At 40.8% G+C, this 22,762-nt stretch overlaps 1 protein-coding gene across 2 annotated transcripts; it reads left to right on the forward strand.

Moving 5' to 3' along the window:
- The first annotated feature begins 2,983 nt into the window (after positions 1 to 2,983).
- Positions 2,984 to 21,795, forward strand: HSF2 (heat shock transcription factor 2). 2 transcript variants are annotated; one of them, XM_060238733.1, is made up of 13 exons: positions 2,984 to 3,160; positions 8,202 to 8,310; positions 10,343 to 10,470; positions 11,608 to 11,732; positions 11,975 to 12,050; positions 12,508 to 12,569; positions 12,685 to 12,769; positions 14,835 to 14,980; positions 18,635 to 18,904; positions 19,529 to 19,634; positions 19,902 to 19,955; positions 20,500 to 20,584; positions 21,115 to 21,795. In XM_060238733.1, the coding sequence occupies exons 1-13, from the start codon at positions 3,026 to 3,028 to the stop codon at positions 21,402 to 21,404; spliced, it is 1,671 nt and encodes a 556-aa protein (XP_060094716.1). In that variant the 5' UTR covers positions 2,984 to 3,025; the 3' UTR covers positions 21,405 to 21,795. The 2 variants fall into 2 exon arrangements, with proteins under 2 accessions (XP_060094716.1, XP_060094723.1); XM_060238740.1 differs by lacking the exons at positions 19,529 to 19,634; positions 21,115 to 21,795.
- The last annotated feature ends 967 nt before the right edge of the window (positions 21,796 to 22,762 follow it).

The raw sequence follows: 22,762 nt of genomic DNA on the forward strand, positions 1-22,762 counted from the left end.
AAAAATAAAAAAACTCATTCTCATAAAAAGAATTGAAGAGGGGGGAAGTGTACAGAAGGGAGTGTAGGACTAAGTTTCAATGAATGGGCATGACCTAGGACTTGCTTGTCCTCAGTGCACAGAAATTAGAATAATCTGATACCATACATATTTTTTAGAAATGATTTGGAAAATATTTGAACACCTTGTCTTAAAATATTTTATTCATCATGTTAAAATAAAATGTTCCATAATCAATTTTTTTTCTTTTTTTTCAATTTTTCGGAAAAAAACAAAAAATACTTCAGGAAAAAAATGGGGGGGGGGACGGTTTTCCAGACCTTCACATCTCTACTTACAAGTATTTGAAGATGGCGATCATATAACCTCTCAGCCGCCTCTTCTCCAAGCTAAACATCTCCAGCTCCTTCAACCTTTCTTCATAGGACTTGATCTCCCAACCCTTCACCATCTTCGTCGCCCTCCTCTGGACCCATTCCAGCTTGTCTATATCCTTCTTAAAATGTGGTGCCCAAAACTGAAAACAATACTCCAGGTGAGGTCTTACCAGAGCAGAGTAAAGCGACAACTTCACTTCACGTGATCTGGACACTACTGTTGACACAGCCCAATATTGCATTTACCTTTTTAGCCACCACATCACACTCATGTTCAGCATATGGTCTACTAAGACCCCTAGATCCTTTATGCACACACTACTGCTAAGACAAATCTCCCCTATCCTATAGCCATGCATCGGATTTTTCCTACCTAAATGCAGAACTTTACATTTATTCCTGTTAAAATTCATTTCATTAGTTTTAGCCCCGTTTTCCAGCCTATCAAGATCATCCTGTATCCTGTTTCTGTTTTCTACTGTATTTGCAACCACTCCCAATTTTATATATATACACATACATACAGAGAGAGAGACGGTGTTTGTGTGTGTATATACACACACACATCAGACTATATATATCTATATATACACACACACACTTCAAGAACACCTCACAATCCAATGTTAGCTCCCTTCTTTATCTGTAGTTGACCCTAAGAAACACACACAGGAGTCTTAAAACACTGAAGAAATGTTACTCCAGAGTTCACTTCTGGTGCAGTGAGGAGATCCTCAACATGTAATCGTTATCAGATCTGCTAAATTCCAGGGGGGGAGGGGGGGCGCTGGAGTTCTCCGGGAATTACAAGTAATCTCCAGAAGACAAATATCTAGGTTTCCCAATCCCCAGGTCCCAGCAGGGGATCCCCTGGTTTTACAGGCTTCCCCCTGGCCCCCAGCCAGCTGGCCTGTGGGGGGAAGCCCCGCCCCCACAGCCACCATATACCTCTAGAACTGCAGCAGGTTTAGAAACCTGCAAACAGGTTCCGTTTTAAAATGTGTGTGTTTCTGTTGTTTGTGTGCCTTTAAGGTTGAGCAGGAAACAGGAAGCACTTCATGGGGAAGGGTCAGCAGCAACTTGGTCAGAGCACAGCCCTTCTGTTTGGTTTGCTTTCATTTTCAGAGCAAGAGTGTGTGTAAAAGAGAGCAGCTTATAACCCCTGTACTTTTCAGATGTCATTGTGGAGGAACCAGACCCAGTAAGTGTGTGTGAGAGAGAGGGAGGGTTGCCAATCCCCAGGTGGGGGCAGGGGAATCCCCGGTTTGGAGGCCCTCCCCTCGCTTTAGAAAGCAGTGAGGGGGGAGGGAAATGTCTACTGGGCACTCTATTATTCCCTATGGAGAATGATTCCCATAGGGAATAATGGGAAATTGATGTGTCTGGGGCGCTGGGGGGGGTGTTCTTTGAGGTAGAGGCACCAAATTTGCAGCATAGCATGATACCTTTCCTCAAAACACCCTCCAAGTTTCAAAAGGATTGGACTAGGAGGGCCAATTCTGTGAGCCTCCAAAGAAGGTGCCTCTATCCTTGATTATTTCTAATGGAGGGAAGGCATTGTAAAGGTGTGCAGCCCTTTCAATGTGATGACCAGAACTCCCTTTGGAGTTCAATTGTACTTGTTCCAACCTTGCTAATGGCTCCACCCCCAAAGTCCCCAGGTATTTCTTGAATTGGACTTGGCAACCCTACAAATATCAGTTCCCTTGGACAAAATGGCAGCTTCAGAGAAGAAACAGGTGCTACCCGAAAATCTCCAGGAACGTCCTAAACCAGAGCTAGCAACCCTATGAGCTGGGTCAAGGAAAGTATATATTGAAAGACGGTTATATAAGATTTCCTTATAATGAAGAATAATAGACTATACTAAGAATAAAATAGTATTCTAAGAATTCTCTTCTAAGAATAATAATAGAGACTATTATGTTAACAGCCATAATTGCTGATATGTCATGTTTCACTAAAATAGCAAAATTCACAGAAGGGCTTACTTCACTTTGTCCTAACGCATTCAACTTTGGCGTTCATCACTTTGTAACGTACCACTACCAGTGTTGCATGTGATCAATACGCCGGAAATAGCAAGGCTATACATACTTAACATGCACGTATCGTGAAGCATGCAAGGCTGTATTTCGGTACGGCGTTCAGAAGAAATCTAAATTTCGGGAGGGGGGGGCGCTCCTCATATCCACCAAGCTCACAACTCTCCTTTCCCTGCGTTTCAGTTCTGAATTGTTTCCCTGCACAACACAGTCAACTCCCACCCGCTCCTTTTCTCTTCCCTCAAGCAAGCGCACACACAGCCCTTCCCATCGCTTTGGGAGACGTTTTCCCTCATTGGCTAGCCCCCATTCGCTATTTTGCATTTGACGTCGGGTGGAAATTTCCGTCTTCCCCACACTTCCCACCCTCCTCTCCGGCCTTCTCAGCCAATAGGTATTTCTCAAGTCCGCTCGCGTTGCTTACACTGAAAGCCAAAGAGCTCGTGCCATTGTGGCACGTGAGGACGGAGCACGTGTTCCCGTTCTGTAAAAGGAGGGGCGAAGGGCAGGTGGTCCCCGCGTGCAGCTTGCCGCGCATGCGCGGAGGCGGCCCCGATGGAGGCGGTGGCTGATGAGGCAGCCTAGGCTCCTTTCCGAACGACAATGAAGCAGCAGGCGGCTGCGGCGGCTATGACGACGAGCCCCAGCGGCACCAGCACTGCGGTCCCGGCCTTTCTCAGTAAGCTCTGGGCGCTGGTGGGCGACGCGCCGAGCAATCAGCTCATCACCTGGAGCCAGGTAAACGCCTCCTCGGAAGGCCGTGGCCGACACAGACTCCCCCTTTGCGTTGCACAGCGGCGTGATGGTCTCTTCGCCCGCCCCCTCGGGGTTCCGCGGGGAGTGGGTCACTCTGCCTCTCTCTATGGAGGTAATATGTTACCTCTCCACAGGGAAGGCTGCAAGGGAAGAAAATGCGCCTGTGGAGAAGAAGAGGGGGGCGTGGTCAGGCCTCCATCCCGCTTCTGTTTCCTGGCGGGCCTGGGAGGAGGGAGAAGAGCCTGGGCCGGGATTCGTGAAGGCCTCGGGCCATCGATGCTGCGCGCACCTGCGAAGAGGGAGGGAAGGCTCGTAGCCGCCTCGAGGCTGTCAGATGAGATACTGAGGCCGTTACTGGTGCTGGGGGGGGGGGGGTGGCGGGCGGCAGGATGTGGATGTGACGTGGGACTTCGGACGTGACATAGCTGCGAGGGCACGCTGAAGGGCTGTTTTTACGTGTGCCGTGTTCTCTTGTTACAGAGATCCTCGTCTGTATGGGAGATATAGCACGTGTCACACGGCCTCTTGACTTCACTTTTGCTTGTGCGCTTGCAGTTGGGTCAAAGCAGGCGTGGAGATCTGCGGCTGGTTGTGTTTACAGCTGGGGAGCAGGTGATATGGCGAGTTAAGGATTCTCTAATCTTGGCCACAAACTGGCTGGCCGGCCCTAGAGAGCAGTTATTTTCCTCGTTTAAAAATCTATAAAAGCCAAACCTTGTGTTTCTGCAGGTAGGTGCATAGAAAGCAGACTTTGGAAAGCGAATATTAATAGGCAGGCGGAGGAGGTGATTCTTAAAGTAACAGGTAGCCATTGGATATCTTTCAGCGCAGCAGGAGGGAGAGAAGAGGAGGTTGCACATTGCAGACAGAGATCTTTCTGGTCCCATAAATTTATCTGTCGGATCCAGGATGGTTCCTGTTATTTGGGAGTAAGCTATATTGAACACTGGGATTTACTTCTGAGTGATAATATACAGAATCAGGCTACAAGTCATTTCACTGTTAGATGAGTATAGCTCTATGTTCGAGAACAGAAAAGTGGTGTGCAGTTTTTTTTTTTTTGTAGACATTGAATCACTTTATCATGTATGATTGGAATGGTGTGGAGAGGAGCTAGAGAGAACAAGTTTTCCACATAGTAATTGTATGACTAAGGCAAATGGCGCCAGGAATCTAGGAGACAGTCATATTTTTTTATTGTCGGTCTGGCAACAGGGTGCTTTATTTTTAGCGTGTAATGAATTGAGTCCATAATGTTCGAAGTCAGGGATATTTGATAAGACAAATAAATTGTTAAATCATTCTAATAAACACAGTAAAATTAATTTACAACCCAATCTTACCAATGGTTTGGTAGGATTCCTAAATCTTCCTTGCACTTGTGAAGCACTGGAACAGTGGATCTGTTTGCTGTTGTGTCTGCATTTATGGTAAACTACTACCTGGCAGTCTTTGTGCAGACATATCCACAGGGTTTGCTTCCATCACCTATGTAACTATGACTGAACACCTGTAAAAGGTGCTGCACTTCACAACCCTTGTTGTAGCCACAGAGTCTCCCCCCAATTTTATAATCTATATTGATTCTCCGTGGGAAAGGTGGGTTATAAATTAAGGAAATAAAATAAAAACAAACTATTTTCCTATTTCTTTTCTGTTCCTATATCCCCATATATGGTTTGGGCATTAGTTGCTGCCATCCTGGATGCTGGGCTTCTAATGTGGGAGGGGCTCTGGTCTAATTCTAGCAGTTTGTGCATTGGGGGGGGGGAGTGGGTGGGGTGTTGATGTGATATTTTATTTATTTAGAATATATATATAAGTTTTCTTGCCAGATTAGATTTCTCTGGGTAGGATTTCTATCACTATTAATTTTTTTTACTTGCGGGCATGGCTCTAGTGATGCATTGGTATGCAGTGCTGTGATTAATGGGTGGTGGTGAAGTTGCTAGGCACAAGAAGATCCAGCATGGTATAGTAACCAGTGTGGTATAGTAATCAGAAAGTTAGACTGGGGAGACCAGGATTCAGATCACCACTTATTTGCAAAGCTTACTTGGCATCTTAGTCTATTCTATTTCATAGGATGAAGGTAAAGTGTAGGAGTATTGTGCCCTGAGCTTTTTGGAGGATCACAGGATAAGAATGTTATAGGAGTGGCTGTGATAGCAGTGCTGCCTCTTGTTTCTACAGTTTCACACTGCTACATAAAATGTAATGGTTGCTGCCAAAGCAACTGTAAGAAGTTTGGTGTACTCAAACTTATGTCATTTATTGGATAAGAAAATGACTTGTGCATGAATCTATGAATTTTCATCTGGCACGCTGTGCCCTGAACTCTCCGAACAATCCTTCCTTTTTCAATATGAAGATAATATTGACCAGTCTTTGAATGTTATTTTAAAGATGGTTAAAGTATATGACTGGGGTATCAAACTCATTTGTTATGAGGACGAGAACTGACATAAGTGAGACCTTATTGGGCCAGGCCATATATATCATTAAATGTAATGCTAGGTAGTAGAGATGTAAACTTTATAAAGGACATGAATAAACACAATTATTTTTTTGCTTAATAGGAATCCTGTGTGGGGTAGATGTAGCCCTCAGGCTGTAACACACAGTTATTTGGATGCACTAAAATTAGTGTCAATGGTTTTGAGTGCTTTGGGTGTTTTTATGTAAACAGTGTTAGGGAAATGAGTACCATATTGCTCTGAAATGTTTGCAGATATTATTCTGATTAAAAATAATTGAGAGCCAGTCTGGGATCTGGGAGACTCGGATGCAAATCTCTATTATCTTAGAAACCTAGAGAATCACTGTCAGCCTGATCTACTTCAGTGTGATTGTGAGGATAAAATGGAGGGGAGAAGAGTAATGTAAACTGCTGTGGAAACCCACTGGGAAGAAAAGCGGGGTATAAATGAAATCTATAAATAAAAATAATTTCCACATAGAGCTTTGCTTTTATTTGAGTGTAATTTACCCTATACTTGATTTTTTTCTAAACCAGTATTTTATTTTAAAAAAACCCCTTTGCTATTGGGGCATTAAATTGACATGCTTTTAAAACTAGTTTTACTAAAATAAAATATTACCTTGTGTTCTATTGAGGACATTGGAAATTTCAGCATCATTTGGCTGAGCACTGTGGAAAATGGGATACTTGTCTAGCTGGACACATTAGCGGTGGGGGGGGGGGGGAGCCATTGTCCTGATCCATCACAGCAGCTGCTGTTTGTATGACCTGATATTTCCATTACTTCTGATGTAAAGACAGAGTTGGAGTACTACGGAGCTGCTATGAAAAAGGGAATTAAGCCCTTCACCTTAATAAATCTCTTGCAACAGCCACTCTGTCTAAGCAGCATAGGTATATTACTCAATAATTAGCAACATAAAGTTAATCTGCCTCCATATTTGGTCTCTCTGACCTTGGGAAAGTGTGGATATTTATAAATTTTTCTTCTGCTCGTTTCTGTTTTTATGAAGAAATTAGTAAAACTAAATAAAATCATGAATATTGCCAAGCTTAGTAAGGGAATCCTAAAATATTTTAATATCAGTTATGCTGTTGAGGTTCCCACCCCTATTTCCATTTTTTTATTTCATTGTGGCTGACTGCTTTGTACATGCATAATACAGTATTCTCATGCAAGGAGTAGTGAGGGACAGCTTATATGAAAGAGGATTGGTGTTGGTTTAGAGTTAGCTGAAGCTCCTATTAGGAAGTAAAATTATTCATAAATATGTGTATTACAAGCATTTATGAGTAGCCAGCTTGCTGGGGGGGAAAGTGTGGATGACTTGGGAAGGCAGTGGCAAACCACCCCGTAAAAAGATGTGATGTCACCCCAGAGTTGGAAACAACTGATGCTTGCACAGGGGACTACCTTAGTTTGGGGGGGTTTTTTACTTGAAAGCGGCAGGTTACTGTATGCTTGAAATGATATAAAATATAACAATTTCAGTACAGTTTTAAGAAAAATAACCAATCAAAAGTATTTTCCAGTTTTGAAATACTGTGAAAGTATTAACCCACAGGATTAAAAATTGCACTTCAGCAAACAGCAGAAATACTTATAAATGTAAACCATTGCTCTCCAAGTTTTTCCCCATATTAAAACTATTTAGAAAAACTAGCCACAGCAGCAAAAAAAACCTTAAGAGGACTTTCTTCAGTGTACAAAATCTCAGCACAGATGAAGACCAGTGAATTTCCCATGAGAGGCCACAGCAAAGTTGTGTTAATGGTACTATCATGAGAAGCCTTAGCCATCCATCACGCTTCAGGTGCTGGGGACTTGCTTTGAGGATCTCTGATAACTTAAATGCCTGGGCAGGCCTATATCTGGAGCATTGAAGCTGGTTCTCATTTCATCCTCATGAAGTCCCTCCAGAGCCACAAGCCCCCATAAGTGGTAAATGATCTTACTATTTTCCAAGGTACAGGGCCAGCCCCGACACTAAGGGTTCTGCCACTCGAGGCAGACCTCTGCACCACGCCCCCCTGCAATCTCTGTGGAGCTCATTTCTCACACACAAACTAGTTAATATTGTGTTTCTTTTCCATTGTTCTACAGATTAAAGGGATCTTTAACCCTTTTTATAGAGAAAACAAAAAAGTATAGCGCTGGGCACTTGAAAAAAATTGTACAGGAGCGTTTCTTGACTTTACTGTGTTGAATTGTTCAGTTGCTTTTCTTGCTTTCAACTGTATGATTATTCTGCGGCTATTTACTGATTATTTCTGTTTCAAAGGTTTGACTTATCAGAGTGGCATTGGTATCATTTTCAAGTTAGAAAGTGCTCAGTGATATTCCCACAGACATATACAGACACTTCAGTTTGGGATTGTACCAAGTTTAATAAACCGTACTCTCTATCCCTGACACCATTTTGAATTCTGATTGAATCTAAAGGTTTCTTTGTAGGTCTAGTGACCTATTTGGTAGGTGATTCGTTAGCATTAAGAAATTGTTTGCTATAATAGTATAATTGTTCATAATCTTAATTTCAGAATGGCCAGAGTTTCCTTGTGTTGGATGAACAAAGATTTGCAAAAGAGATTCTTCCAAAGTACTTCAAGCACAATAACATGGCAAGTTTTGTGAGACAACTAAATATGTGTAAGTTCTATGTGCAGTGTTAAATACAGGTGTTTTGCCTAACAAGCTAGAACTAAGAGAAATCTTATAAACATTCCAAGAGTTTTTATCTCTTGCATTAATAGGTTCCACCTGTTACTCAGATCTAATGATTCCTTTGATCACTGAGGCACAATGAGTTATAATATGTGCAGCACTATTTCACTTAGATGTCATATGATGAAAGCAAGCAAAATACAAGCTGAGAACTCCTTACTCTGTATCTCTCAAAACAGAATTCAAGGGAAAGACTTTCAGCTACAGCCATGCACAAAGATTTTTTGAGTTCTAACAAGGGAAAATAATCTATATCATGTAGGATTTTTGAAGGTGAGCAGTACAGTGATTATTAATAAATGCCATGATAGTATCTTCCAGAGTAGGCACATTTTGATCTATGTTATAGCAGGGCAAGTTCATATCCTGGTCTAAAAACATCAAAAATATGAATTTAAAAGATATGTAGAAAAAGTGGAAAATAAAAAAACATTGGACAATTTTTGATAATGATTAAGTCTTAGAAAAAAGAATATTAATTTTTGTTTTTATTAGTTAAGGGTACCTTTAAATATTAGTGTTTTAAGTAAACAACACCGGCAGAGGTCAAGTAACGGGGGGAGGGGTGGGTAGAAAGTAATATATGGGATAGATAAAAGAAGTTATTAATGATGCAAGAAATATAATTTGTTACCATATGTTACCAAATAAAATTGTTTTAACTGAAAAATATGAATTTATGAGCAAAGCTTTGTAAATGAATCATGCCTAGAGCATACTGCTGTTCAGATGGAGACCTGTGTAACTGCCGAAGTGTTGCACTGTAAATTTGCACAGGGCTTTGTTATGACAACTGCATGTGTGGCTTTCATCTTTTCTAGCCTTAAAATTGCTAGTACTGAAAGGTAGAAGTGAGATGGAGAACTCAATGTGTTATCTTCCATATTTGTACCCTCTTCAACACATCGAGGCTGTGCTTGACTTTTATTCTTTCATCTAGCTTTACAGGAAATTAGCTTTTAGTTTACAAGAAAAAAACATTCCATACTTGCAACTGTCATGTTTTTCTGTATTAAACAGCAATGTACTGAAAGCTGCATGGATTGTTCTTTATCTAGAATAGGGGTGGGGAACCTCCATCCTGAGGTCCGTATACGGCTCTCGAGGTCACTTGGTGTGGCCCTCGGGGATTGCTAGGCCAAACTGAGGCATGTGGCAGCCTCCCTGGGGCCTGGCTGGCCAGCGAGGATCGTGGGGCCCAGCCACACTATGCAGCAGCCTCTCTAGGACCAGGCAGGGATCACAGGGCCCAGATGTACTGTGCAGCAGCCTCCCTGGGGCCTGGCCGGCCAACCAGATTTGCTGCGGGATCTGGAAAAGTTACTGTCACAGTTCAGTTTGCACTTCATTATCCCAGATGGTGTGGCCTAATATGCTAATATTAGGGGATGTGGTCTAATATGCCGCTGAGTTCCTGCTGGGCCCTGGACCTATGCATTTGCCTAGGATGGCAGGCTGTGTGTGTATGTGTGTGTGCCAGATTAGGCTCTCCCCACATGACTTCAAATAGAAAAACAATTATTTGCATTAATTTTGCTAGCCTGAATCATTCTCCCTTGGCAGAGCACTGTTTTTTAAGTTGATAATTTTTCATGGCCCGCGAATGATGTTATAAATATCCATATTGCCCTTGACAGAAAAAAGGTTCCCCACTCCTGATCTAGAAAGCTCTAGTACCTCTAAAGCTAGGAGGACAAAAGAGGGCACCATTGCAAAGGCTGTACATGGACTTCAGACCTCCTCCTGCAACTGGGCATCCACCTAGGATAGTTCCATAGGTAAAGATAGTTTTTAGCAGGGTGGGGTTGATTATTAGGAGGGATAGTGCAAGGGAACAAAGGTGGTAGGTTTCTTTTTTGTTGTATCATTGCAGAATTGAGAAGGTTTTTTGTTCTGATGAGAGTTGTAGCCTCAAGTATTCAGTAATGTCTGCATAGTTTGCTTTGGCTTTTTTCAGATGGTTTCCGTAAGGTAGTCCATGTTGACTCTGGTATTGTCAAACTGGAGCGAGATGGCCCTGTTGAGTTCCAGCACCCTTATTTCAAGCAAGGGCGGGAAGATTTATTAGAACACATTAAAAGAAAGGTTAGTAAGAAATTCTACAAAACCATTTGACTCCTGCATCTCTGTGTTCAGATTGTTAGAAAACATAGCCATCAAAGCACTTTTGACTTTTTTTTTTTAAGTTAAAACTCTGCTAAATAGCCCGGTGGTGCAGAGTGGTAAAGCAGCAGTACTGCAGTACTGTGGTCTGAATTGTCTGCTCATGACCTGAGTTTGATTTTGGCAGAAACTGGATTCAGGTAGCTGGCACAAGGTTGACTCAGCCTTCCATCCTTCTGGGGTCAGTAAAATGAGTACCCAGCTTGCTGGGGGGGAAGTGTAAAAGACTGGGAAAAGCAATGGCAAACCACCTCGTTAAAAAAAAAAAAACTCTCTGCTGTGAAAACGTTGTGAAAGCAATGTCACCCCAGAGTCGGAAACAACTGGTGCTTGCACAGGGTACCTTTCCTTTTCAAATAGCTTGACTGGCAGCTTCAACTGATTTTTAGGCAGTCAAATATGCATTATGTTCCTCCAGATGTTCTTCATTGTGAGTAGAAGAAATCAGAGTGCAGAAACATTTTAAAATATTTTTCAAGTGTTGTTATTACAGTGTCAACCGTAATAACCTTTCTAGTACCTCTAAAGCTAGGAGGACAAAAGAGGGCACCATTGCAAAGGCTGTACATGGACTTCAGACCTCCTCCTGCAACTGGGCATCCACCTAGGATAGTTCCATAGGTAAAGATAGTTTTTAGCAGGATGGGGTTGATCCTAGGTGGATGCCCAGTTGCAGGAGGAGGTCTGAAGTCCATGTACAGCCTTTGCAATGGTGCCCTCTTTTGTCCTCCTAGCTTTAGAGGTACTAGAAAGGTTATTACGGTTGGCACTGTAATAACAACACTTGAAAAATATTTTAAAATGTTTCTGCACTCTGATTTCTTCCTTTTAAGATTGGTGACCCTTCATCTTAATTGTGTACTTAGTTTTACCGTTATGCAAAAAAAGTACTTTCTTTTACCCAGAAAGAGGATGCCAGACATATATGGAGTATGAATGGTAAGTTCACATCAGTATTTGGCAACTGCACAGCTGTATAGTCATAAAATGTTATCAAGTAATTAAAAGATAATCCTCAAATAGTTGGACAGCTAATATTTGTAATGGTAATCTTTACAGGTTTCTTCTTCAAGACCAGAGGAAAACAAAATTCGTCAGGAAGACTTATCTAAAATTATAAGCAGTGCTCAGAAAGTTCAAATTAAACAAGAGACAATTGAATCCAGACTATCTGCTTTGAAAAGGTATGTTTGATGTAAAAGTTGGAGCTTGTGCTTGCATAACTTTGCAGAAGAGTATTAAAATAAGTAAGACTAGTATTTTGTTTGGTGGTTGGAGGTGTGTGTGTTTTGAGAATCTAAAAAGCTTCTAGTTCAGTTTTATAACTGAGTCATTGGCAGTGGTTTACAAAGTAATATAATTTAAAAGAAATTTCAAGGTATGTCAGTTTTCAGTTGTCTTACTGATTGTTGACATTTTTAAACAGAGAAAATGAATCTCTTTGGCGTGAAGTAGCAGAACTGAGAGCAAAACATTTGCAACAGCAACAAGTTATTCGGAAGGTAACTATATGACGCTTGTTTTCTGTGATTCAGGCTTAGAATTCCATAGAATAGGATTGGGGAAAGAGGTATAAAACTGTACTGTCTTTGCCAGGAATAAATGGGAATGGTAAACAGGAGATGGTTTCAGAACAAACTAGTAGATTAAAGAACACAGCATCAACTGGTACTAGCAGTTGTAGGACTTGAAGAATAATCTGGGATGTGGAAGCTAGTTTTAGAATGATCTGCCTTCTGGTCATGATTTAGACAGACAATGATGAAAAATTCAGTTGACTTGTTAAAAAGTGCTGCTTCACTGAAGATCTAATTGATGGTTCTTCCTGTTCTGCTTTTTCTACTCTAAATTTTTATCTGAAAATGTTACACATAATTTCACTTTAATCTTGAAAAACAAATGGCAGTTTGCGTTCATGGATATGGTAGATTTAAGCACTGTTTACATTTTTCTCTGCAGATTGTACAGTTCATTGTTACCCTTGTTCAGAATAACCAGCTTGTGAGTTTAAAACGCAAACGGTAAATATAACATTGGATGACTTTTGGAATTCTAAAATTAGTTTTTCATTAAGCTGCCACTTTCAGAAGCCATATTCCTAGCTTTCTTCACTAAATGTGTGTTTTTCTGTGTTAGCCCATTACTTCTGAATACCAATGGGGCTCCAAAGTCCAACTTGTTCCAGCATATAATCAAAGACCCTGCAGAAAATAAACATCACGTGAGTTCATTTTGAAGTATATTTATGCAAAGTAGCGAGTGCAGGCAAAAGTCATAGCCAAATAACTGCAGCCAAGCTGTTTTGATAAACACAGAGCAGCACAAAATGAAAACAGTCCATCCCTTTATTTTCATGCTATTCAGGAAAGAGCATATTGAATGAAATCCTAAATAGAAACTTCAGTTATATCAAGCCAGTTTGTGCACATTTTTGAAAGGGGAAGAAAAAAATATTACGTCCTATGACCTGTTATGATGTGGTTTCTTGATCCCTCCTTAGACTGATGCACAACTGCATGAAATGTCAATTAGTTCGCCAATCAGTTGATGACTCTCAGCCAGACATATCAGATGTCTTTATTAAAACATATCAGTTTAATTCATATCACATCAAACCATGGTTGAAGTTTTAAACATGCAGGTGAACTGTCGTGTGGGGCTGCATATCTAGTTTTAGTTTTATTTTCCATATTATATATTTATGCACTTCCAGGATGAGGCAGTGGTCAATTATGAGTCATTGACTCATACACAGTGACAAATGATAAGCTGAAAACCCACTTCACATGATGGTTTCTAATCAAAATCATGATATCAATTCAGACATCACACCAAACTGTAGTGAATCCTTGGTTGAATTGAGCTATTCTTTGATTTTGATATAAAGTGAGAGTTGTGTTTGAGCCATCACGGACATCAGGAATACAAGTCATCACTTGATATTGCAGTTCTGTTGGACAGATAAGCGTGTTCATGCAGAAACATTTGACCCAATTCAGCTCACTGGTTTTATTGGTCTTAGGGCTACAGTGAGGAAATAAGTTCAGGAAATTATTACCTGTATTTGGCTCTCAATCATACATTACTTCTAATGGATTCTATCACGTATCTCTTACCTGACAACTATGTGCTGCTTTGGGTTGATGCACTAGATTGAGTCTTCTTTTGTTCAACCTTTCCCTTGTGTTTTTTTTTTATAACCTTCCCAGAATTAAAGTCGCTTGTAGCCTTATGAACTGGTTTTCTTGATTCATGACTTTTTTCTGTATCCCTGCAGTTGTACAGCAGTACTAACTGAAAGCCAAATTAATGCAACTCATGACACAGTAACAGATGTAAAATGAAATGAAACCACTGCAGTTGTACAGGTTTTTATAGTTAACAGATGAGTTGCAATTTAGTCCTTAACTGTTGTTTAGAATGGTCTAGTATCATGTCAGCTGTGGATATAGAGCTATTTAAAGAATATTGAGAGAACTAGCATGAGTGATGCTGACTGGTCTGTGTTTTAATGGTGGAGCTAACAGATTATTTCACTTGCATCTTACAAGGTTGCTGTTGTATTTTGACCTATCTGGATCTAAAAAGATAATTGTATTCTATTGGTTAAAAAAAATTGTTTGCAAAAAGTTTGGGTAATCTACCACATATGTTGGTATCTTTATATAACTAAAAGAAATGTAAAGCTTTTTGAAATTTTCTGGTATTAAATTCTGATGGGAAGCAATTATTTGCAGATAGACTTGGGCTGATAATGGAGTTGCAAGCAAATGTTATCACTGCATTTAGGTAACACTGCTAGTCTTAATGCTCCATCTCTTTAATATTCCTGTTTATAGCTTTATGGTCTATTAGCAGTTTCAATTTCTATTCTAAACTTGGCTCCAGGGTACAGTTAAAAAGTCCAGATGATACGGCCATGTACAGATAGCAAAAATGAAAAATCTGAAAAACTTAGTAAAAGGGGGAGTTAAAAGCCCTCCAAATTGAAACAGAGGGAAAGAGGAGGAAGAACTAGAGGTAAAACTAAGGAGCAGGAATCAAAGAAAAACTGGATTGGGAGAAAAGGGAAAGGCTTTGTGGGTACCACTTGAAGGAAAAGGAAAGTGCCGGTAGTATGGAGAAGGATGATCAGAATGGATGGAGTGATTTCTGCCTCCCCCATAAGTCATTGTTTGTATCTTGTTTATAAAGTTTGCTACACTGTAACGAATTTCTGATATGCTTTGAAGTATGCCTATTTGGAGAGTTCTCTTAAATAATTTTTCTTCCTATTGATTCTGCAGGTACCACTCAACAGGACAGATGGCCTAAAGCAAAGAGAACAGTTATCAGATGATATAATTATTTATGATATCACTGATGATGTTGGTGATGAAGAAAAGGCTCCAGTTACGCCAGAAACCAGTGAGGACATGGCTACAGATTCAAAGTAAGAAGTGTTCATACATGTCTTATTGAAATAAAGCATAAAAACAAAGTCTAGAGCAGCATTTGTGAAAAGGGATTTCCACAATCTGTGTACCATTGTAAAGAAGGCCCTATTGCTGGTGCTTTGTTCCTGTGAGCAGCAGTGTACAGAATAGAGTCCTTAACCATGATCCAAGCTGGAAGACAAGTTTGCATATGAGAAGGTGGTATTTCAGATAGTTTGGCTCAAGGTTGTGTAGAGCTTTGTAGGAGTTTACCAGTTATTTGAAATCTTGCCAAGAAGCATAGTGAAAATTAGTACAGATCTCACGTTTGGGTTGAATGATCTTGTAACTAATGCTGTTGAAAAGCCACATTACTGCATTAGGTTCTGAGCTACCTTCAAAGACAGCTCATATACAAAATATTGCAGTAATTCAGCATGGTTGAAGAGGAATTGGAAATACAATGGAGTCTGTCTCTCTTAGATCTTAAGGCTGTGGGAGGGGAGGAACAGCAAGTTGGTTAAGCTTGCTTTTACACATATTTAGGCTTGTGGCTGTGAAGTGCTAAGAGCCATACTTAAAACTGTTTCAGATGCAGTCAGAGTATGGTCTCCCAACATTAGTATGGACTGGCGAGGCCAAACTTGCTTAACGTAAGAGCCACATAGAATAAATGTCAGATGTTTGAGAGCCACAAGACATGAACATCAAATGTTTGAGAACCGCAAGGAAGAAAGGAAGGAAAATAGTGATGGAGGGAGAGGTGAAAAGAAAGCAACTTTAACTATAAATACATTCTCCAAACTACTGGCTGATTGGCTTGGAGAAGTGATTTAAGGAGACAAATGCCTTCTCCAAGACAGCCGATGGGGTGGTGGGGGCTTCAAGAGCCACACAATGTGTGTGAAAGAGCCACATGTGACTCCCGAGCCACAGTTTGGCCACCCCTGATGTAGGAGTAGGGGGATCATCACTAACAGATAACTTCCTATGGTATAGTATAAAGAGATATATAGCTGAAATTAAGATAGATTCAGGTTGATCTGAAGCAGCAGAACAAAGTTCAGAAGTGTGCATGCACACAAAAGCTTATAGCTGGAATAAAACTTTGTTGGTCTTAAAGGTGCCACTGGACCTAGACTTTGTATAATTGAAATTTCACACTGGAGATGCTTTTTATCAGTAAAACTTGAGACCCTGTTTTACAGTGCTGAACCTCACTGCCTTGTGTGTCTATCATAAAATTTGGCTTTCACTGATCAAGAAAAGAGGTGATAAGCTTAAATTTAAAAACAAGTTCTGCATGGATTCAGGAATTCTACAATTGGATAGATGGGGGGGGGTGTCTCCTTCCATGATACAACTTGGATAAGTTCATACACCTTATTTAAATGGAGACCAGATACTATATCCTCTATCAACCTAATTTTTATGTAATACTTTTTTTCCTACTCACAGTTGCCATCATTTGTTTCGGGATCTGTTCTTCTTACTAATCATTAGTTAAGTTAGAGATTTTCCTGGAACATTTAAGTATTGTTATAGCGAGTGTAAAGAAATTTCTAGTACAATGCCCTGTATAGCACAGCAGTTAGTGAGTACAGGTTCCTTTTTAAGAAACAGTTTGGTTCATCTTCATTAAAAGCCACTTTAAAATGTGCTTTGATTTCATATATAGCTGTCAGGAGAGCGAGGACTGAAACTCATTTTGTCTAGTTCAGGGGTGTCAAACATGCAGCCCAAGGGCCAAATCAGGCCCCTGAGCAACTGGCTGTCATCTGCTTCCGTCTTCCTATCTCTTGCTTCTTTCTGCATCACAGCTTGCTTTGCAAGACTTGCTCAGTTGCACAGCTACAGAGCAAAACCTCTATTTTCTCCATTGGCTGAGGTGGCTCCCTTGGGGAGGAGGGGGGGGAGGCAGAGCTTGTTTTTCCAGGTTCTCTCAATTACATAGCCACAGCAGAGCTACTGAGAGAAGCCTCTCTTCTATTGTCTGAGGCTCCTCTCTCCGCTGTCCCCTGGGGAAGGAAGGAAAGAGCCACAGGTTTGTTTGCCCAGTTCCCTGGATCCCATGAAAGAAATACAAAGAAAGCACCTTTAAGACCAACAAATGCTAACGTTTTAAGCATATTTCAAGTTTTTTAAAAAAATTATTTCATTATGTTTGTCTGTGTCCTTTATAAAGTTTATATCTCTGCTACCTAATCTTAAATAGGTACACACATGGCTTGGCCCGACATGGCCTGGCCCAACAATTTGTCATTTATGTCATATCCGGACCTCATAACAAATGAGTTTGACACCCCTGGTCTAGTTATTTGTGAAGAAAGGTGTAAAGGAGTAGTAGCAGCAACATGTTATCACCTGAATGATAGAGGTTTGTGAACATGAATATAATGCATTCTATGGCTGTGTCTACATTGCTGGCTCAGGGCAGCATCAAGCTGATCCAGAAGTAAGCTGGCTGAAAAAGGAACGCCCAGGAGCGTGCAGATGGTGTGCGGTCCACCTCCAGAACAGGGATGAGCTGTGGGTGCCCTGAAGGAGTGTCCAGAGTGCTCATTCACCCATCTGCTGCTCCCTGGGCACTTCCTAGCTGTCCAGACGGCTGGGGAGGTGCCTTGGAGCCCCCTCAGATATTAGGTACCACTTTGGAAGTGATACCTTTCTGAGGTGACTCCCATCTGAACCAGGATGGGGTGAGTATGGGACAGCAGGTAGATACGCATGTTTGGACCCACTTTTAGATCCACTCACTTGCTATCCCCTAGGATGGCTTAAAATGCTTGTCTGTAACCCGCCTATGATTACTTGTTCACTACCAGTACCTGTTCAGCATGTGTTTCTAAACAATTTATTGCAAAGCCATGGTAGGTTGGAGTCACTGTATTCCAAACAGAACTTTGCTTGTAGAACAAGAGTTTCCTGCACTTACATGCCCCTCGAAATATTTGCTCTGGTATTCAAGGGGTCCCTGGAACTACACAGGGGATGATGTGGAGATCTGAAGTGGAATAGAGGCAGAGCCGAATTAACAAACAGGCCAAGTAGGCACTGGCTTATGGGCCCCCATGACTTTGGGGGCCCCAGGCTAGCTCCCTCTGCTTGCAGCCCTCCCAGCCTGTACACTCAGACATCAACTGAGCTGCTCTTTGCCTGACTTGCCTGGTGCAGCTGCTGCCAGCGTTGTCGCCAAGTTTGCCTCTCTGCCTCTCTTAGTAAAAGAGGTTTTTTAGGAAGGTGCCTGAAGCAGGGGCAGTGAGTAGTCTGGTGGGCTCTCAGACTCTGAGATAAATTGTGAGGGGCCCACCAAGATTTCGGCTGCACAGGGTTTAATGTGGCACTGAATAGGGGAACAGTGAAAATTAAACAAACCTTCCAATAAGTGTCCTCCTACCAGCAGGAAACAAGCATTGTGTAAAAACACCAAGTGGCCATAGACAGGTCAGTGTCAGCAGTATATGAGTGTACAATGCTGGCATCCTTACAGAGTTATTGTAAGGATTACTAATGTGCTATACTTGAATGTATTTAAGTGTTGTCTTCTTGTTCCAAAGAAAGGAATGTCTATTATTAGGGTATCTTGAACTTCAGAGAAGGCAGTACTAAAAGCATGCTGCACTTACAACTTAGTAGTTGCTTCTTCACCTTTTTTCTCCTTTGTATTGCAGCTGTAGCCATTCTCCTGATATTGTAATAGTAGAAGATGATGAGGAGGATGACTATGGTCCTATAATTCAAGAAAATACGAGTGCTGCATCAATAACTGTTCCTTCCAGTGGTTCTGTTGGTCCTTCCACTGATGGTTCAAGCCCATTAATGTCCAGTGCTGTACAGTTAAATAGCCAGTCAACCTTAACTGCAGAAGACCCAGTCTCAATGATGGATTCTATACTCAGTGAGAATGGTGTGATTTCACAGAATATCAATCTTCTTGGAAAGTGAGTAGTTTTTTTGACATTTATAGTTTTAAACTTCGTGGTACTTCTTGGCTAAGAATTTCAAAATGAACTGCACAAGGTAGTTTGTACTTTAACTTTGTTTTCTAAAATGTGTGATTTGAGGGCTGGCTTTAAATCTGTCTTTGGGTTATTTTCAGTTTGGAATTCAGTGGTTAAGAGGTAGTTTCAAAGTAATTGCACTACTTGCTGTAATTTTTTTATGTGTGGGTTGTGAAAAGCATAAAACCATGATCAGCATGTCTGACTTCCAGTGATCAACATGAATCGTCTGCCTGAGATTTCACTATGAGACTTGCATTTTTGATAACTTAATGGCTGCTTTCTGTGAAGGGGGTCCTAAATATTTCAAACTTAGTTCCAACATGGTGTGGAGATCACAGTTTGAGGTGTGAAATTTTAGACCACAATTTATGGAGCTAGGAAAGTGTTTTGAATTTCTTATCACAAGCTTTAAATAGAAAAGTAGTACCTGGTTGTGTTCCTGATCTGATCATAACGTTTGAGAACCCTAAGATGACTTGCTGTTCTGCACCTTATTTTGATTCATTGGTGCAATTCTTCTTTAACACTGGAATCTTACGGTGTTTTCTTGTACTGTCTCAGGGTTGAGCTTCTCGACTACCTTGAGAGCATTGATTGCAGTTTAGAGGATTTCCAGGCCATGCTCTCAGGACGGCAGTTCAGCATAGACCCAGATCTTCTAGTAGATGTAAATATTTACGCTATTTTCTTTTGGCTTCCAATTTTTCTTTTGAAAGGCCTTTGTCATGGAAAGTATAGATGTTAGCATTTTGTAACTTTTATTTTACAAGGATTATCTGTATAACTGCAAACTTGAGAGTTCAGAAGAATTTTTTTGCAAAATGGTGTTTGTACTTAATCTGCAGCTGTATGCAGTCGTGTTTTGAGGAATAAAAGATCAGGTAATTAAACTAAGTTTAGATCTATAATACAGAAATTTGTGTTTTGTCTTCAGCTTTTTTCAAGTTCCGTGCAGATGAATCCTACAGGTCATATCAATAGTGCAAAAGTAAGTTTAAAGAGCACATCAATGAGCCAGTATTCAGTTGTCTCAGTTTAAATGGCATGTTACTGTATTTTTGTATGTTTTAGCAAGGAAATAGGTTACGGACAAGTGCTAGAAATTTGTTTTGAAAAAAATTTACCCATCTGCATTTAAACAATTTTCATGTTCTGTACGCTGGAGACTGGTTCATTCTGGTAGGAGCATACTACAGTTTTACATATTAGTAATGTTTGTCAAAGTATGATTAGCAGAGAAACACTGCACACATTAAGAACGGATTTTGAAACTGCATTATTAATACACCTCTTATTTGAGTTTGTCTCATGACTAGCAAGTAAACACTTAGTGGGGGTGGGAAACAAGGGTACTTCTGTGCCTTAACTCTAAATAAGCTTCTCTGTGTTGGCTTATTCCAGTTGGACATACCACCTTGTTTCATTCATTAACCTTGTATGCTAACTACATCTTAAAAGTCACTGCAGATTTGGATTTGTGCTGGTTGTCCATTTTAATGACTTACTGAAGTCTGCTTTCTGTAATATCATAGCTGGAGACAAAGGGAATTGAAACTATGAAGACAAATGGCACTCACCCGGCTGATCAAGATGTGTCTGATTCTAACCCTAAATCAGGTTGGTACACATCAATTGAAGCCCAGATAGAATGCATATTTCTAATACTTAACAGGGTCCCATTTGTGGATACTGCAATGCAAAGATTGGAGTCATGAACAGACAAGTCAAATATTTCTAAAAACCTGAAAAATCTAATTTATATATATATATGCAAAAACAAACCTAGTGGTGGAAGTAATAGAAGTAACACCCTGTCTTTTAAGAAATTGATGACCTTTGAAATCTGTGGCCCATTGGTGATTGCCAGGCTACAAACTTAGATTTCTATCAGCAAAAAATGATGGGGGCAGGGTCGTTTTCAGGACTAATTTTGCCTCCCAGTCTACACCTCATCTCCTCTTTCCTGACCGAGAGAGGACTTAACAGGACCAGGTGATTTGCTGGTATGCAGTTGGTGCAAGGCACCCTGTCTGGACAAGGAATTGTAGTTGAGGTGATCGGCTGTAAAAAATTAGAACATTCCAATTTTTTTTACTTCATAGAAGCCCTTTGCAGCTCACAAATTATTTTTTCTATTCTTTTTGTAGATAAACAGCTAATTCAGTATACAGCCTTCCCCCTTCTTGCATTCTTTGATGGCAATTCCAGTTCGGCGATAGAGAATACAAATCCCACACCTGAAGTGGTGTCTTCTGTAGATAAACCATTAGAAGTAGATGAACTCCTGGAAAGCAGTTTTGATCCTCAGCCAACCCAAAGCAAACTTGTCCGTCTTGAACCATTGACAGAAGCAGAAGCCAGTGAAGCTACACTGTTTTATCTTTGTGAACTTGCTCCTGTGCCAATGGACACTGATATGCCACTATTGAGCAACTAGCACAAGTGATGATACAAAATATTTATTTAGATCTTTTGTAAATGGCATTTTGTGGGAGCATATAATGTGGAACCTAAAACAGCTACTTCTGTCACTTTTCCACAAGTTCAGTCAGATCTGTTTAAGCATTTATACAAACCTACAGTTTGTTCACATTAGTACACTTCTAGTGCTGTCTATTTGGAAATATATGTATTCAGAATATACTGGGTAATCAAATATGTTCAAATTAACCTATTATGGGTTTTGTTTGCTTTTGGTCCTAATGTATGACTCAATTCATTAGTTTACTGGGTGGGATGATATAGCACTTTTAGCAGTTTTACTCTCCTGTACTTTGTTTTTTCTATTTTTACAACTTTGTTTAAATAAAACTGTTAAGGGACTAGAACACAATATGGTGTTATTGGCATACCTTCAGTTTTGCAGGTTTGGATCCAGTGATCAGCATTCATTCTGTTGTTGTATCTTTCTGTTCCCTTTCACTCAGCAGTGTATTCATCTTTGGGGAAATTAGATGGCCCCACATGTAAACCTATTTTGTAGTTAGAACCCCCCCCCCCCCCCGGAAAGTGGGAAGATTAAGTGAGCAGGAGTGCTTGAGGCTAAATGACCTTAGCGGTTGTCTCAGAAACATGGAATATCAGTGATGGTCATCTCTAGGTATAAGCTCTTTGGGATGGGACGTGTTGCAATGTGTACCATTGAGACCAGCACATCAAATAAGTAATGAAATATTAGGGCAAGGTGTCAAACATGTGGCCTGGGGGCCGAATGAGGCCCCCAAGCAAGTGGCTGTCATCTGCTTTCTTCTCCCTCTCTTGCTTCTTTCTGCATCACAGCTTGCTTTGCCAGGCTTGCTCAATCGCACAGGAGCTAGCGCAAAGCCTCTATTTTTTCCATTGACTGAGGCTCCTCCTTTGGGGAAGAAGGGGGGGAGGCAGAGCTTGATTTGAACAGGCTATCTCAATCACACAGCAGAGCTATTGAGACGAGCCTCTCTTCCTTTAATTGCCTGAGGCTCCTCCCCCTCCTGGTCCCCTGGGGAAGGAATGAAAGCCAAAGTTTCCTTTGCCCAGTTCCCTCAATCCCATGGGAGAAATACAAAGAAAGTACCATTAAGACCAACAAGTGCTAATGTTATAAGCATGTTTTAGTTTGGGGTTTTTTCCCAAAAAAATCTTTAATTGTTGCATGTGTCCTTTATAAAGTTTCTATCACTGCTACCTATAAAGGAACACACACAGTCCAGCTCAACAAGGTCTCATTTATGTCAGATCTGGCCCTCACAGCAATTGAGTTTGACACCCCTGCCCTATAGGAACAGTCCCTTCAGGGTATAATTGAGCTGAATAAAT

The sequence above is a fragment of the Heteronotia binoei genome, chromosome 1 (assembly GCF_032191835.1).
Source record: "Heteronotia binoei isolate CCM8104 ecotype False Entrance Well chromosome 1, APGP_CSIRO_Hbin_v1, whole genome shotgun sequence".
Taxonomy (NCBI): domain Eukaryota; kingdom Metazoa; phylum Chordata; class Lepidosauria; order Squamata; family Gekkonidae; genus Heteronotia; species Heteronotia binoei.